This window comes from Syngnathus typhle, linkage group LG2 (assembly GCF_033458585.1).
Source record: "Syngnathus typhle isolate RoL2023-S1 ecotype Sweden linkage group LG2, RoL_Styp_1.0, whole genome shotgun sequence".
NCBI lineage: Eukaryota > Metazoa > Chordata > Actinopteri > Syngnathiformes > Syngnathidae > Syngnathus > Syngnathus typhle.
The window spans coordinates 16,528,705-16,545,041 of record NC_083739.1 but is presented as its reverse complement, the minus strand read 5'-3'; the positions used below and the strand labels follow the sequence as shown (position 1 = coordinate 16,545,041).

Sequence of the window (16,337 nt, the reverse complement as noted above, 5' to 3'; positions counted from 1 at the left end):
TCCTTTACTGAGCCAAGGCCTGCATTTTACATTAGAAAAATGTCATGGCAAAACATCCTAATAAAAATATCACACATCCAATCAACAAATTTGCTCTATCCTTCCTAATAAGGTTACTATTAATGTTTTAATTTAAAAAATAATTTAATCATGATGAAACTAACCGAAATCAATATAAATAACAATTTCTTGAAATCTGCCGATGGTCACAAGCGGTACAGAAAGTAGATGAATGAAAAAAGTATTTTTCATTACTTTCAATGGACCGATACAAAATTGGTACAGCAGGTATCACATTGATGAAATGAATGACTTATTGTTTTATGTTCTATTTATATGTATATTTTATTTTTTAATAAGTACTTTATGTGTTTCATACACATTTATTTATAACTACATGTATATACATTAGCTCTCTTATATGCAAAGTAGTAACAATATTCAAGGTCCCGCCCCTTCGCCAAGTCCACCTTCTTGTCTTCTCCGTCTCTCCTTTCGTTGCTACGCTAGCATACTTAGCAAATTAGCTTCCAGCAGCTGTCACTAGCAATCAGTCAGTGAGTCAGGCGGGCAGTTTACCCGGTGCCCCTTTCACATTATATCCGTAGTCGTAGTCGCAGTCCGCCCCCTTCTCGCCTCGCAGGAAGCCGCGTACGTCAGTATTTTTCATTCCGGAGCCAACCAACTGCAACCTCGCCTCTCCCTGCTACCTGTGATCCAGATCGTTGCCTTCGCCGACCCGACAAGGAAGAAGCTCTGGGTCATGGCCAGACCAGAACAAGTCCTGGTGCTGGAGCCGCAACACGAGCTGAAATTTCGAGGTAACGCCACCAGGGCAGGGCCGGTAACGCCTCGGTGGCTACACGCTCAACTGGTTCGACACCGCCCCTGCGTTGCCTTTTCATGTCTGCCCGTCATGTTTATTAAGATTATTTGTCAGGCAAGTTGCACATTATTAGTGTGCACGGTGTATTTTAATGATGAAATAGCAAATGTGCGCTTGCGTTAACAAGGTAGCAGCTTAGAATCCTTCCTACCTAGCTTGACTGCTAGCTAGCTAGCTAGCTGTCATTGCAGCGTCAGAGCAGGCCCGCCGTTGATCACATTCATTGACTCACTAGTAGGCTCAGTCTTTATAGTTCTTTAAACGCCGCGATTTCACTCTTTTTGACGTCTGTTTTCTGTTAACATGCTAACACTTAGCAGTCACCCTAGAATGTACTTTCTACAGTGCTGAGCTTTTAATTATTTAGTTACGTACACATTGTTGCAATCGACCTAATGTGAGGTTTGCTCTAAATCTTCTTAGATTCTTGAAAACTCACTAAGGTGGTGGTGGGAAGCTGTTGAAATATATACGGAGCACTTTCTTGGTTGTAATATTGATGTACAGATAATGTGATTGATCTATATAGTATGTCTAATCTTCTGTGTGTTTTCATCCCCAGGACCGTTCACAGATGTCGTCACTGCCACTCTGAAGCTCACCAACCCCACAGATAGAAATGTGTGTTTCAAAGTCAAGACAACCGCACCTCGTCGTTACTGTGTTCGCCCAAACAGCGGCATCATCGACGCCGGGACCTCCATCAATGTTTCTGGTCAGATGTTGCGCCGGATATATCGCCGATCCGATAGCTATGTTTGAATATCTCTTGTTTCTGTGATGTGAGACTTTAAAGCAGAACCAACCCTGTGAGAGATTGATTTTCCATGCAACAAAGTCATAATATTTGTATCCACATGACATCTACTGGCATGGCAAAGAAACACTAGACAATCGTACAGGTGCATCTCAGTAAATTAAGATATGGTAAAAGGTTTATTTATTCGTTCATTCATCTTCTGAACCGTTTATCCTCACGAGGGTCGTGGGCGTGCTGGAGCCTATCCCAGGAGTCTTTGAGGCGGTAAGCGGGGTACACCCCAAACCGGTTGCCAGCCAATCGCAGGGCATATCAAGACAAACAACATTTCACACTCACACCCATGGACAATTTTGAGTGTTCAATTGGCCTACCATGCACGTCTGGAATGTGGGAGGAAACAGGAGCCAAAAATGTTGGTCATGCTGCAAATTTCATGGACTTAAATCCAGTTGATGTACAGTACTTAGCACTGTGTACTGAAATAATTGAATATTTGTGGTTTATTTCTAATATCAGGCAATGGAGAGGAAAAGCGCTTAGCATGACCGCCTCACTGTTCTTAGGTTCACGATTCAAAGCTGTGCCCCGTTCTTACTGTCTGAAGTTTGCACATTCTCCCCTCTGTTATTCCAATGATGATTATTTAATTGTATGAGAAAATAAAATTCCTGTTCCGTGCCCTATACAGTTATGCTGCAGCCTTTTGACTATGACCCCAATGAGAAGAGTAAGCACAAATTCATGGTGCTCTCCATGCTGGCTCCCTACGACATGACTGACATGGAGAGTGTTGTGAGTATCAATCTTTAACCTTCATTCAATTCAACTGACCAGTTTCATTGGATTTCTCAGACAGCCATACAAGTTAATACAATAGAAACACTAAGGTTGAGCACAATCCGTTCTGGGACGCTGGTTAAATATTGATTTATTTACTTTTTCCAGTGAGTTCTCATTTCTGTGTGAAATACATCAAGTTCAACAGTATTCTGAAGGATGTTAACTAATCAGTCATGAGTTGTATCTTAGCTCTTTTTTTTTTTCTGTGACGACATTCACAGTGGAAGGAGGCCAAGCCCGAGGAACTGATGGATTCAAAGTTGAGATGTGCCTTCGAGATGCCTCTTGAAAATGACAAAGCGGTAAGCGTCTTCTGGTCTCACATTTTCACCTTCTCATCAGCATTTTGATGTACGGCACGCACTTTGAGCAGTTCACATCGACAGCATGAGCAAATTCAGCACTGTCTCAGCATTATAATTTTTTTGATTTGGATTTTGAGCACTCTGTGCACCCCTCCCCCACCTTCTCTCGCTCTCTCTGTCTCTCTCTCTCTGTCTCTCTCTGTCTCTCTCTGCAGCGTGAGCCTGAAAGCTACCACACTGTGCATTCCTCTACCTCTTCTGTTAAGTCTGAGTACGTCTCTCCGCCAAAGTCATCCAGCGCCTCGCTGGACGACGGAGAGGTGAAGAAGATTATGGAGGAGTACAAGCGGCTGCAGGCAGACGTGCAGAGACTACAAGAAGAGAACAAACAGATCAGGGTGAGGCCATGCTTGCCTATTTGTTGCAGAGCTCCGACAAAACTGACACACGATTAGCAGTGTACATCTTACACCAGGATCCCTGTTGAGAAAAATCAGACCCTCTCAACGAGCGAATTTAAGGGTTTACGTCAAACCATGAGAATCTTATCTCAGTAGCGAATAGTGGCTTATCAAAGTTAGGTTTGCATTTCACAGCAATTTTACTCTGTGTGGACTTTGCTTTCATTTCAATGTTCTTGGTTCTGACATGAGCCAGGCGGACCTTTGTATACCTCATGAGAGATATGTATAACTACATTCTTACTGATGACATGTGCATTTAGAAAGAAGCCTGTCGATGAATATGAAATGTCTGTGCCGCGTGTTTATTCTTTCCAAAATCAAGGCATGAATTCAAAATTAAGTCAAAGTGTTTTGGGGTACGGGGTATATGTAAGTGTTTGAGGTAGAGCAAACCATTTTGAAGGAGTTAAGAAAATATTAGGCTGAAAGGCTCGGTCCCCAGAGTCATTACTGTATTGTAACGTTTGTCAGAGCGCTCTGGTGCCAATAGAATTCCACGACCGTTGTATTTACTTTTTTCATAACCGTTTTGATTTGTGTGTGTGCACTGCCTCTTCATGGCAGGAGAACGATGGGCTGCGGAAGCGAAAATTGACGGGGCTTGCGGCCCACTCCCCCTCATCCTCCGTCATGGCGTCCTTGGCCACGAGAGACGAAGGCCTGAGCACCCGTGTGCTGGCTCTGTGCGTCCTCTTCTTCGTCATCGGTGTCATCATCGGCAAGCTGGCCCTGTAGACGCACAGACAGACTACACCGTGATGGACGAATGGACAGACAGATGGATGGCATGGACGGACACGTGTCATTGACGGCAACATGAGGAAGTCTTCTTGGCTTTACATTTTCTCTTGTTCTTATTGTTAACCCTCAAGGCAATATTGTTCTGGCTCGTCATGGCAGAGCTAAAAAGAAACCTTTGAATGTGTTCTGAGAAAACAAAGAAGCTAAACCGTGACTTTTCTGTCTTTCTTTTTTTTTTTTTTTTTCCTGTGTGTGAAATGATCACCTTCATTTCCAATGACTCCGTCCTTAGCTCTCAATCCTTACGAGCTTGCACGGGAAACAATTAGTGGTGATGTGGCTCAAGGCTTCCATTGATTCCCGACTGATGACACTTAAAACCAACACATTCTCTTATTACTGATAATACACACAGAGCTTGAACACTAGTGAAGTGAGCATTTATATTCTGGACTTCCAACTTTGTGTGTGTGTTTGTGTATTGTGGGAGAGGGTGGATGTTTGCAAAAGAAAAGCACATGTCAGATATCCTGTTATAAGTTATTGGGGGTTTTGTTCAGTATCTGCTATCAGAACCATAAAGAGAATACCTTCTAGTCATATGATTAAAAAAAATCTATTCGGTTTTCCCAGACTGCACTTTGCCAGCAATGGCCCTCCACTTGTGTGCGGAAAGAGTGTAGCCGCCAACTCGTTAAACTTCATGCAAAACCAATGTGGACGTTTTCAATAAACACTTGTATGCAACAACAGTTCAAGCTGTCACTGCTTTGTATTTGGCCCCCTGCCTGCTTCTGAATCTTGAGTGTTTCTACAATTTAAATTGGAAATTATTTATCTTATGTGAATATGTGTGCACACAATTGCAAGAAAGAGTATGTGAACCCAGTTGCAAAAAGGTCATCTGAAACTAATGTTACACAAATAACAGTTTTTGTATTTTTATTTGCTACACAATAAAACCCCTGGGCTAATAATTTCAACCACACAGCCACACCTAAGTCTTTTTTTTTATTTTAATGCAGTCGGTAAACAATGCCAGGCCCGGGGGCGGACAGAATGCCATTAAAGGTCCTAAGTAAGACTGTGCTTTTGTCAAAATACTAATAAAAATAAATAGCATAAAAAGTTTGAAATTTAATCTATTGAGGGATTTTACTGTAGAAAGTAGGAACGTTCTCAAAATGTTTTGAATGACCCACACTGCTCCTATTTGGAATGAAAAAGTTGGGGGGGGGGGAATCTGAACTACCCGTAAAAGTCGCAGTTTTAGAATAAAAGTTTGAATGGTTTGAATCGGTGAGAAAGGAAAAAAAAAAGTAACGAAATAATGCAACTATTTTTACTGTATTGTCTTTAGAATTCACATAATTAAGAACCATCCAGGAAAAAAAAAAGACATTATGTTGTCATAACGCATATGTCCGGCAGATGGAGACAGATCACCACTAATGGGTGTCGTCAACGTAGATCGTGACATCACCCGGCCTTGTCCCGGAAATAGAGAAACGTCAACAATCCTCTCGGCAAGGCCGTGTCAAGAGTAGCCAAGCAGCGAGGCATATTTTGGATACTGTATTAGTGTGTAGCATCGCAGCGATGTCAATGTTCGGGAAGATATTTGGCGGGGGAGGCAAAGGAAACAGGGGACCGAACCCCCAGGAGGCGATCCTGAAACTCCGTGAAACCGAGGATATGCTAACCAAGAAGCAGGATTATTTGGAGAAAAAGATTGAGCAAGAGCTGCAAACAGCCAAGAAAAACGGCACCAAAAATAAAAGAGGTAAGCTATCCGCTCGCTTTTCTTCCTTTAGCATCTCCTCCGTGTTTTAATAAGCTTGCCATTAATCGTTAGCATGTTATTAGCATGTTAGCCCAATTGGCTAACATCACATAGCGGCCGTCGTAGTTGTTGGCAGCCTCACCTGGCGACCTAATTTTGCCTCTGGAGGAATGAACATTCACCCCAACCAGTCCCTTATCTTAGTTTTTAGTTTAGTCAGGAGTACACCTATTATCAAGCGAGCATTAGGTGTGATAGTCTTTGAAGTTAAAACTAGCCGTATGATTATTCTTTTTTATATAGAAAACAAGGGAGAATATACACACACAACATAAAGACGAATTCTGTGAAATGAAAAGGTTAACGAGTGTTACGTAACTGTGTCAAAAGTAAAGGCTATGACTCAAAGTAATCAAACTCAAATAAGTGGTTCATTGTCAACCTGCTCATAGTCATAGTTATTAGACGGACGTACTAGTGACAGGTATCTTAATCTTAAAAACTAAGCCCTAATTTAATATTTGATTGCCCAAACCTTTGAGAAAATCGCTCTACTCGAACGATTAACTCTCGAGTATCTTGGGCCACTATTCTGGAACAAAGTTCTCAGGCATTTCCAAAAGCAATTTGTTTCGGGTTCTTTCGGGGATATGCAGATCTGGACGCTTACGATTGTCCAATGTTTTGTTCTTCTTAGCCCTTCTTTTATTATTATTATTGTTGACTGTGTCTTTATCCTGTTGGAGACCCATGACTAGCAAATGTGATCAAGCTTTCTGACAGTAAGCAGCACTTGAACATTTAGGCCTCTCACCAGCAGGCCTGCTGTTTGTTTGTTTGTTTGTTTGTTTGTTTGTTTGTTTTGTTTGTTTTGTTTGTTTGTTTGTTCCTTTGTTTGTTCCTTTGTTTGTTCCTTTGTTGCTTTGTTTTTGATGACCTCCATGTTGTCGCACTTATTAATCGCCTTTGTTGGCGCCGATGACAGTGGCAGCCTTTTCTCTGAGCCTATATTATGTTTGCGCTCATGTCATCTGTATGTCTTTTATATATACCCTGTGCTGATAAGCAAAGGAGCCTGAGCTAATATAATGAAGGGCCAGAGGTTGCTTTTTGTTTCAGAGTCGCTGGTATTGTTCTCAAAATAAAAAGGAAAAGCCAACAATCATCAAGAGAAATACCTTGAACCTGATGTGACTGGAATTTGTTGATAAGCCACACATGCTTTTTAGACAATGTTCTGAGTATGACCCTAAGTATGATCTCAGGGTCATGCATTATTGAGTTGTGTATTGTATTGAATACTGATCATTCCACAGTTGTTTTTGTTTAGACAAAGACACTTTTGTGCATGTGTCAGAAAATTCAATTCTATAGTCGTGCTGATGCGTGATTCTCGTCAACTGTCCTTTTTGCAGCTGCTCTGCAGGCTTTGAAAAGAAAGAAGCGCTACGAGAACCAGCTAGGCCAGATCGATGGCACGTTGTCCACCATTGAGTTCCAGAGAGAAGCTCTGGAGAATGCCAACACCAACACTGAAGTGTTGAAGAACATGGGCTTTGCTGCCAAGGCCATGAAGTCCGCCCATGAAAACATGTGAGAGCTGCTGGACACACGATTGATTGATTGATTGATTGATTGATTGATTGATTGATTGATTGATTGATTGATTGATTGATTGATTGATTGATCTGTTTGTTTGTTTGTTTGTAATCAATTTATTTTTTAACGATTTCTCGCCAGTACATACAGTACTCAAACTAGGGATGTTTGTGTACTCACTAAAACCAATGCCATGGTGCACTTCCTCGTTGTTTCAAGTATAGAGCAGGACTTTGCCAAACAGATAGGGGAAGTAACTGACAATTAATGTACCAAATCGACATCAAATTGACATGGTCAGTAGCTGCACGTGGTTGGAAAATATAGATTCAATTAGCCATGATAATAGAAATGAATTTTCTCGGCCTCAGAATTGAAGATTTGTGATTAAATGCAGAGCTACAACCCATCCAGTCATCTTATGTCCTCCTCTGTGAACCAGGAAATGGCCTGTTGACATAATGGTGAACCTTGTCTCTGTGCCAAAATTACCTGTTAGAAAAGAAACAGGCATAATAATAATAACAAAACATCTGAATCCGAATTTTCTCCTCCTTTAATAAATTTAACGAGCAGTCAATAGTTGTCGGGGGGGGGGGGGGGGCGAGGGTTGTGTTTTTCAAATCTGTATGATTGTGTATTTTTCCTTCTTTCTATATTTTTAACCACATACTGGTCAAAAGGAGTTAGTATAAAATGTCAAATAGTGTTAAGAATGTTACCATGTCTGTTGTGAGTTGACAAACGTTTCTGCTCATTGTTGTTTTAGGGACATTGACAAGGTGGATGACCTGATGCAGGACATAACCGAGCAGCAGGAGTTGGCCCAAGAAATCTCTGATGCCATCTCGAAACCCGTCGGCTTTGGAGAAGATCTGGATGAGGTGGGAAGTGCCCTGTTTCGCAAAGCCCGACGTTTGTGCTCTATAGAACGGGACTTTGAATGGGGTACATTCAGAAAAACGATCAATGCACTCCTCCTAAAAGTCACAGTCAGATGATTAAACTTATCATCTGTGTCCAGACACGCAAAATGTATTTTGTATAATGTATATGCTCATGCAAATCCCAATTGTGGCCCATAGAGGAATAAAAAATCTGTTTTACTTGAACTCTGCAATATACATACAGCCTAAACGTTAGTGATTACTCGTGCCAATATTCAGTGACTTTTGTTATCTTGCTCAGGATGAACTTCTTGCTGAGCTGGAGGAGCTAGAACAAGAAGAGCTGGATAATAATTTGCTGGACGTCGAATCAGAGGATGTCACTCTTCCCAATGTGCCTTCTACTTCATTACCTACCAGACCCGGTGAGATGACGACGCTAGGCATTATTGTTTTCTTTTTGTTTGCTTTGCTAGGGAGTACATTTACTTTCATTTACTTCTCACTGTAGGCGGTTGTGTAGAGATGTCGAAGTTTATTGATTAATTCACAAGTAATTGATTATCAAATTAATCAACAACTATTTTAATAATCTTGTAATCGTTTGGGGCAAATTATTTATTTATTTTTTTTAGCTTACCTCCATATTCTCTGTCAGCCTCTCAACAGCAATCATTCATTAGCGTTAATCACTCTTGTGTGATATTGTTATTTGCTTGTTTTTAATCACTAAACAATACCAAATAAACAGAAAATGTCGAGAATAGTTTTGTAATACGCTTTCATGCAAAATAAAGTTTTAACCGATTGATCGATCGATGGAATAATCAATAGAATAATCGATTAAAAAAATATTCAGTAGTGATAGCCCTAGAAGTTGCCCGACTAAAGGACTTATCGACAGAGTTACCAAGTAACATGACACTGGCATCACTGCTTGTGACCCCCAAAGTAACATGTATTTGTGTTGTTTATCTGATCATCTTTTTCTGTCTTCCCCAAGCGGCAAAGAAAGAGGACGAAGAGGACGATATGGGCGACCTGAAGCGCTGGGGGATGGAAGCCATATAAACACATCATGCTAAACCGTATCAAAGATGAAGCTGAAAAGAGGAAGGCATGAATGGACTGATAAGATGTTGTGTGTTTGTTTGTGTTGGAAGAAATCGCCTGAACTCAATTTAACACTCCCTCCTCTTTCCCCACCCCTTCGAAAAAAAGCTGATATTGTTGTCTTTCTTTAATTGAGTCTCAGAATGTCCTCAATCTTCTCATTTCAAGGCTTGTCAACAGTGGCTCTGTAATACAGCAAAGTCACAAATATTTTATGAGAACCTGACACTGAGGGTTCATGTCAGTGTGACATTGTGACATGACTCACATAAACTGTCTAGCCCCCTTTTTCTTGTAATTTTCATGGCTTGTGTAAGAGATGCTGCAGGGTGAAGTTATGATCTCTGTTGAATTCAAATCCCATGTGTTGTCCCAAATTGGGTGCTTTGTCTTAAAGAAAATGACCTCATCCTAAAAACAATAGCCTCCACTCACCTACTCATCAGTGGTTAGTTATTTGCTGTAAACATGTCTCTTTTTCTACTAAGAAACTTTTTTGCTGTCACTGACAGCCTCTGTTTCAGCTAAAGGGGTGGGGTGTGCAACCAAACAAAAATGAGCTGTCAGCAAACACAAGATATGACAAGAAGAGGAACAAGTTGAGAGCATTTCAACGCCCATTTTGATTCTGTTTTTCTCCCTATTAATGTCCATGTTTCAAATGTTATGTTAGAATAAATAGCAACTATGGTCACTGTTCAACTGGAATCACAATGGGATAGAAAACTTGTCACTATGCAGGGATTGTCAACCGGTGGTCCGCGGCCCTCTAGTGGTCCACAACATTGGAAATGGAAAATAACCTTTTAAAAAATAAAGTGGGTTTAGGGTCGACTCAGTGGCGCACTGGTTAGCACGTCCGCCTCACAGTTAGGAGGTTCAATTCCACCTTCGGTCCTCCCTGTGTGGAGTTTGCATGTTCTCCCCGTGCGGGTTTCCATGCACATCCTAAAAACATGCTTGGTAGGCCAATTGAGCAATCCAAATTGCCCCTAGGTGTGAATGCGAGTGCGGGTGGTTGTTCGTCTCTGTGTGCCCTGCGATTGGCTGGCAACCGGTTCAGGGTGTCCCCCGCCTATTGCACGATGACCGCTGGGATAGGCTCAGCACGCCTGCGACCCCCGTGGGTACAAAGCGGTACAGAAAATGGATGGATGGGTGGAAGTTGGTTTATTGAATAATTTACCCATCTAAATTATGTCAAATGTAGCTGAGATTCCCAAAATAGACACCGATGCAAATGAACAGCATGTATAGGTATATCCTCCTTTGATGCAAAATCAAATAATATTCCGCCAAAGCAGTGGTCCCCGAGTTGCTTCTTGGTTATAATGGTAGTTCCTTGGACAAAGCCAGTTGAGAATCCCTGCTCTAATCCATTGGTTTAATTTGTTTTGGAGTTAAAAAGTGTTAATACAGTTTAAAAATAAGGTGTCGATTTTTTACATTGTTGGGAAAATACAACAGAATTAAGATGGAATGAAAGAATATGGGCACGCATGTATGCATTTCAGTCTTATTTATCCAGATAAGAATATTATTTGCAAGTTCATTAAAAGAAAACAATTCTTAATATCTGTTACCTCTTTTTTTACTTTGTTGTAGTTTGATTGTGGTTACGTGCTGTGGCGAAGACAACCGTTTTACTAGTTTTCAGAATTTTTAACAATACGTAACTGGCGTCATAGGCTAAATGTAGTAAGGATCTTAAATTATTTTAGTCCTTTTTTTTTTTTAGTCGAACTAAATTGAAGTGATATGACTATAGCTACATGGACGTGTAACAAATACTAAAATGTTTTGTGGTCGATAGCTATGGAAAGAACGACCAAAAATGATTTCTTACGTGTATTTTATTATTCTGTATTTTATTCTACAAGCAACGTCGCATTCTAAAGACGTCATCCACGCTGACGCATGCGTACTCCACCTCTAGTGCTGACGCAAGATACCTGCCGTGTAGAAACGATCGTGAAACAAAAAGTAGCAAGGTTTTGGTCACCGGTCCAGTTGCAAACATGTCCGGAGACGAGGTATGTCATTCCACTTCCTTGCCTTTCACACACTCAAATCTGTAGACGTTTTGGGGTCGACTCTGTATTGAGATATCAGGAGATGAGGACGGACGACTTTGGGCCTCGGCACCCCTCCCCGTCCGCAGTAGGTCTCACATGGCCGGTGCCGAGCTAACAACGGCGCGTGACCGCAAAAACCAAAACGGCGATTTTGTCACAATTGCTTTGTCACACAACACATCATTGTGCTGAAAGTCGCCCTTCGCAAAGGTTTGTCAATATGACTTGTCACCGCTGCTGGAGAACTTTAACCGACTGGAAATGTGCAATGAGCTAGCTTAGCTAGCATTAGCCGTAATATTCCACATCTCGAGCAAGAATAACAACAAATTAAAAAAGAAATCTTGTGTCTAATTGTTTACTTTGCTTCTATCAATAAGAGACCATGTAAAAGTAAAGTGCCGATATGTGTGTGATGCGACATGAAACTGTTGTGATGAAAAGTTAGATCACCCGTTTACATGTTGAGAATGCCCGAACGGAATGAAAGATAAAACTGCGAGATTAAATTTAGAGAATCACGAGAATATAGTCCCAATCATGATAGCAACATTGAAATCGCACAGGACATTTACCGTGACGTAATTTACGATTTCGAAAACGAAAATTAAGTCGTATTTTTATTAGAACAATTGTTCCCATAATGACGTCTCGTAATATTAACATGAAAGATTACAGGAATGGGGTTCTATTGTGCTCATTTGTGTGACCAGAAATAAATTGTAATAATGTGTAATTTTGTTTGAATAGTTATTTTACCACAAAGTTTAAATTTACCCTTGATAGAAAAATACTATTCCAATAACCAATTAATCACCCGCTTAATTAAAAAAGTAAAATAAAGTAACTTTCTTTTTCGGTTCCTGAATGGTTATAACTAAAGATATGAATTACATATATTTTACAGTACAGTCCTTTAGTGTGCCTTTAACTTAACATCAGAGGGAAAATGTTCTTCTACTGGATATAATTATCCTTATCATGTTGTATCGTGTTGAAGAAAACCAACAATTGAAAGAAAAATCAGATTTTAATATTAGCCAATCTAATCAGCCGACCCTTAAAGCTGTCACAGCACATTATTGAAGCAAAAATTGTCCTTAACTCTGTCTTCCAATTGTTTCCTTCAGATGATTTTTGATCCCAACATGACAAAGAAGAAGAAGAAGAAGAAGAAGCCCTTCATGCTTGATGAGGAAGGAGATGGGGTGGGAGGAGAAGAGGTGAAAGAGGTGGAGGTGAAGGAGGTAGAACCGGAGGCTGGTGATGAGAAGGACCTGGACATGGATGACGATGACAGCAGAAAGAAAGGTTAGAATGTCATGTGTGTGTTTTACGGTAACTATGAAATGTACTACTCCACCTATCCCTGAAGCTTTGATATGATTTGAATCTCAAATAACCAGGTTTGCGCTCCTATTTCCCAGAAACATCGGATGATTTAAATGACCTGAACTTCTTCAATCAGAAGAAAAAGAAAAAGAAACCCAAAAAGGTCTTTGACAATGACATTGAGGAGGGGATGAAAGTAAGCAACATTGTCTTTTGTTTGCAGCTTTTTTCCCCCCACAAGTGTTTCAATTTCATCATTTTGGCATGTTTGAATGATTGTTGTTTTTTTTTTTTTTCAAACCAGGAGCTTAAAATTGAGGGAGAACAGAGTGATGTTGTCGAGGAGGATAACTTGGATCTGATGCTTCCTGCCAAAAAGAAGAAGCCCAAAAAAGTGGATTTTGATGAAGGAGAACCTCTTGAAAAAGATGATGGTAATTTGTCACATCACTTCATACCAGCAAGGCCATAGCTCCATCTACCTCACAAAATTTGAATTTACCAATATGCATGCATGAGGGCAACTAACAAAAATAAAGCGTGTGCAGGTGAACAGATTTCAAGCACTACTACTTGCACAAAATAATGACATCTGATACAAGAATGTTATCTACATTTTTGCCTTTTACTTATCTTTATTAACATAATGAAGTAGCTGGTCAGTAATGCTAACCAACAACTATGGTTGATGAAAGTCAATTATTTACATACAGAGACAAAAACCTACACGATTTATCATAAAGAAAATAAACTGAACTTACTTGCTACCTTTTTATATGCACAAATCAATCCATACGTCTTTACGCTTGTGTTTATAGATTGTCTTTACTATTTTGTGACAGTGATTAGATTTTTTTTTTTATATATAAGTATGTAATGAGGCAATTGTTTTTGGCATGTTGATATCCAGCACTGGAAGACGATGAGGGGAAACACAATGATGGCATTTCATTCAGCTCCACCACAGGACCAGCCTGGGCTGGCTCTGAAAGAGACTACACATACGATGAGGTAACACAAGTCTTCCCAAGACTTCTTTCACATCAACTCCTTAATGTCACATTATTTTTGCCATTTATTTCCCTGCAATGAGCAACTGTAAAAAAAATATAATTATTGTGCGTCAAATGTCTTTCAGCTCCTGAACAGAGTTTTCAACATCATGAGGGAAAAGAACCCCGACATGGTGGCGGGAGAGAAGAGGAAGTTTGTGATGAAGCCCCCTCAGGTGGTGCGAGTGGGGACCAAAAAGACCTCTTTTGTCAACTTCACAGATATTTGCAAACTGTAAGCCTCCATCCAGCACGAATCTTATGATTACCTACAGCCCCTTCATTTTCAACGATCATACATTGGTATACATCTGAGTATGTTTTTGTCCATTTGACCACAGGTTGCATCGTCAGCCCAAACATCTCCTTGCCTTCCTATTGGCTGAGCTTGGAACAAGGTCAGTGTCTACATTTGCGCTTTTACACCAGCTCAGTGGCCTAGTGGTAGAGTGTCCGCCCTGAGACTGGAAGGTTGTGGGTTCAAACCCCGGCCGGGTCATACCAAAGACTATAAAAATGGGACCCATTGCCTCCCTGCTTGGCACTCAGCATTAAGGGTTGGAATTGGGGGGTTAGATCGCCAAATTATTCCCGAGCGCCACCGCTGCTGCTCACTGCTCCCCTCTCCCCCAGGGGATGGATTAAAATCACACGGGGATGGGTTAAATGCAGAGGACAAATTTCACCACACACAGACGTGTGTGTGACGATCATTGGGATTTTAACTTTAACTTGAATTTTTATTTCACATGTATTCTCCGTTCAAATTGCAAATCCAAACTACCGGTAAAGGACATTGATGAGCACAAGCAGCATTTTTTTCAATTTTTTTTTTTTTTTAATCCTGTGTTGTTTTTACAAAGGTTTCATTTGTTTCATGTCCTTTCAGTGGTTCCATTGACGGTAATAACCAACTTGTGATCAAAGGAAGATTTCAACAGAAACAGATAGAAAACGTCTTGAGGAGATATATCAGTAAGTCAAAACATCACATCACTGTGTACCACTGCAATACATGGGATGATTTTATAAGCAGAACGTGGGTCAAGTGTTTTTTTTATGCATGTTCTTTTTTTTTGTACTTAAAGTCTCAATATGAGCCAAAAATTAAAATGACTTCTTTAATTTAAAGGAATGTATTGCCTATTTATGTTCTGGGGTGGAAAAAAACTATTAACTAGTTTCCATTCAAGATATGGGATCGCACTAAGAAATCTTAGTTGTAGTTAGATGTTGAAGAATGGCCTTCATGAGAACATTCACTACCCTACGTTCGAGAATAATGAATAAAACTGTCAACCTCTTTTCATGCTGTTTTATTTAAACTCACTTTAGCAGCAGTTTGCTACGTTTTGTTAAGTTTAAAAAGTGTGATGTTTATTGAACAAGTACACACGAAATGCACCATGTTCAACGTATTTGCATTTCTTTCCCCACCGAACAGAGGAGTACGTGACGTGCCACACATGCCGCTCCCCCGAAACCATCCTGCAGAAAGACACCCGCCTCTATTTCTTGCAGTGTGAGACGTGCCACTCGCGCTGCTCCGTCGCTAGCATCAAGACCGGTTTCCAGGCCGTGACGGGCAAGAGAGCGCAGCTCCGCGCCAAAGCCAACTGAGGGGTCACCGCAGATGGATTTGCCTACTTCTCTCTTTTCCTGGCTTCTCCTCCCTCCTTGTCAGAAGGGTCAAGGATGTGACAGGAAGGTTCCTCCATTATAGAAACGGACTTAATGCATTGAAGTGCAGGTGTATTGGGCGTGATAATGGTGTGCTACCCTCGAGTGGGCCGGAAGACGGATGGCTGCCGTCTACATTGTCGAAAACATTTGGAATATTTTGAACCCCTATACCAGAGGTCACCAATTCCGGTCCTTTGCGTTCGGTGTCCTGCATGATCTATAAGTCTCCTTGGTGCAAAACCTGATTCAAATGATCTGATAATCAGCAAGTTCTGCAGAAATCTGATAACGATCCTGATCATTTGAATTAGGCGTGTTGCAGCAGGAAGACCTATGGAACATGCAGGACACCAGACCCCAAGGACCAGCATCGGTGACCCCTGCTCTATACTTTTTCTGTAATTGTTGATTCCTGCAATAAAATCTGATTTATCAGAAGTTGAATGTTCCCTGTTCTGTTCTCCTACAGTTTCATGTCAGTTGAGATTCAAATCCATGGTCTCACTTTGGAAGCATGCACAGTGTTGTGATTTCATACATAAGTGCTAAGGCTTAGTGACATTACTGCAAACCTCCAAAAGGTGAAGGTATCACAATCCACAGTTCCAAGAAGACTGAGAGTTTATGTATACAGGCCACACTGCAAGCTACAACCACTCATCACTAGAAAAAAACAAGGCCAAATTGTATTTTGCAAAGAATAGAAATGAGCCACCGAAGTTTTGGACTGATAAAACGCAGATCAAAGTGATGAAAAGTCTAAAATATGAAGGAAGAAAGGATTTATTATTCAGAAGCTAATACGTCATGGCAT

The 16,337-nt window shown here is 40.7% G+C and overlaps 3 protein-coding genes across 3 annotated transcripts; all 3 read left to right on the top strand.

The window, feature by feature from the left end:
- The first annotated feature begins 484 nt into the window (after positions 1 to 484).
- On the top strand, positions 485 to 4,751 carry LOC133150201 (vesicle-associated membrane protein-associated protein B-like). The gene is made up of 6 exons (XM_061272581.1): positions 485 to 821; positions 1,449 to 1,601; positions 2,338 to 2,441; positions 2,711 to 2,791; positions 3,010 to 3,192; positions 3,823 to 4,751. Exons 1-6 carry the CDS (start codon positions 764 to 766, stop codon positions 3,991 to 3,993), a joined length of 750 nt encoding a protein of 249 aa, XP_061128565.1. The 5' UTR covers positions 485 to 763; the 3' UTR covers positions 3,994 to 4,751.
- A 724-nt stretch (positions 4,752 to 5,475) lies between these two features.
- On the top strand, positions 5,476 to 10,954 carry LOC133150202 (charged multivesicular body protein 4b-like). Its single transcript, XM_061272582.1, has 5 exons — positions 5,476 to 5,782; positions 7,198 to 7,375; positions 8,151 to 8,265; positions 8,570 to 8,693; positions 9,272 to 10,954. The coding sequence occupies exons 1-5, from the start codon at positions 5,599 to 5,601 to the stop codon at positions 9,337 to 9,339; spliced, it is 669 nt and encodes a 222-aa protein (XP_061128566.1). The 5' UTR covers positions 5,476 to 5,598; the 3' UTR covers positions 9,340 to 10,954.
- A 327-nt stretch (positions 10,955 to 11,281) lies between these two features.
- On the top strand, positions 11,282 to 15,961 carry eif2s2 (eukaryotic translation initiation factor 2, subunit 2 beta). The gene is made up of 9 exons (XM_061272580.1): positions 11,282 to 11,414; positions 12,587 to 12,767; positions 12,884 to 12,984; positions 13,093 to 13,222; positions 13,699 to 13,799; positions 13,927 to 14,075; positions 14,182 to 14,238; positions 14,730 to 14,815; positions 15,285 to 15,961. Exons 1-9 carry the CDS (start codon positions 11,400 to 11,402, stop codon positions 15,458 to 15,460), a joined length of 996 nt encoding a protein of 331 aa, XP_061128564.1. The 5' UTR covers positions 11,282 to 11,399; the 3' UTR covers positions 15,461 to 15,961.
- The last annotated feature ends 376 nt before the right edge of the window (positions 15,962 to 16,337 follow it).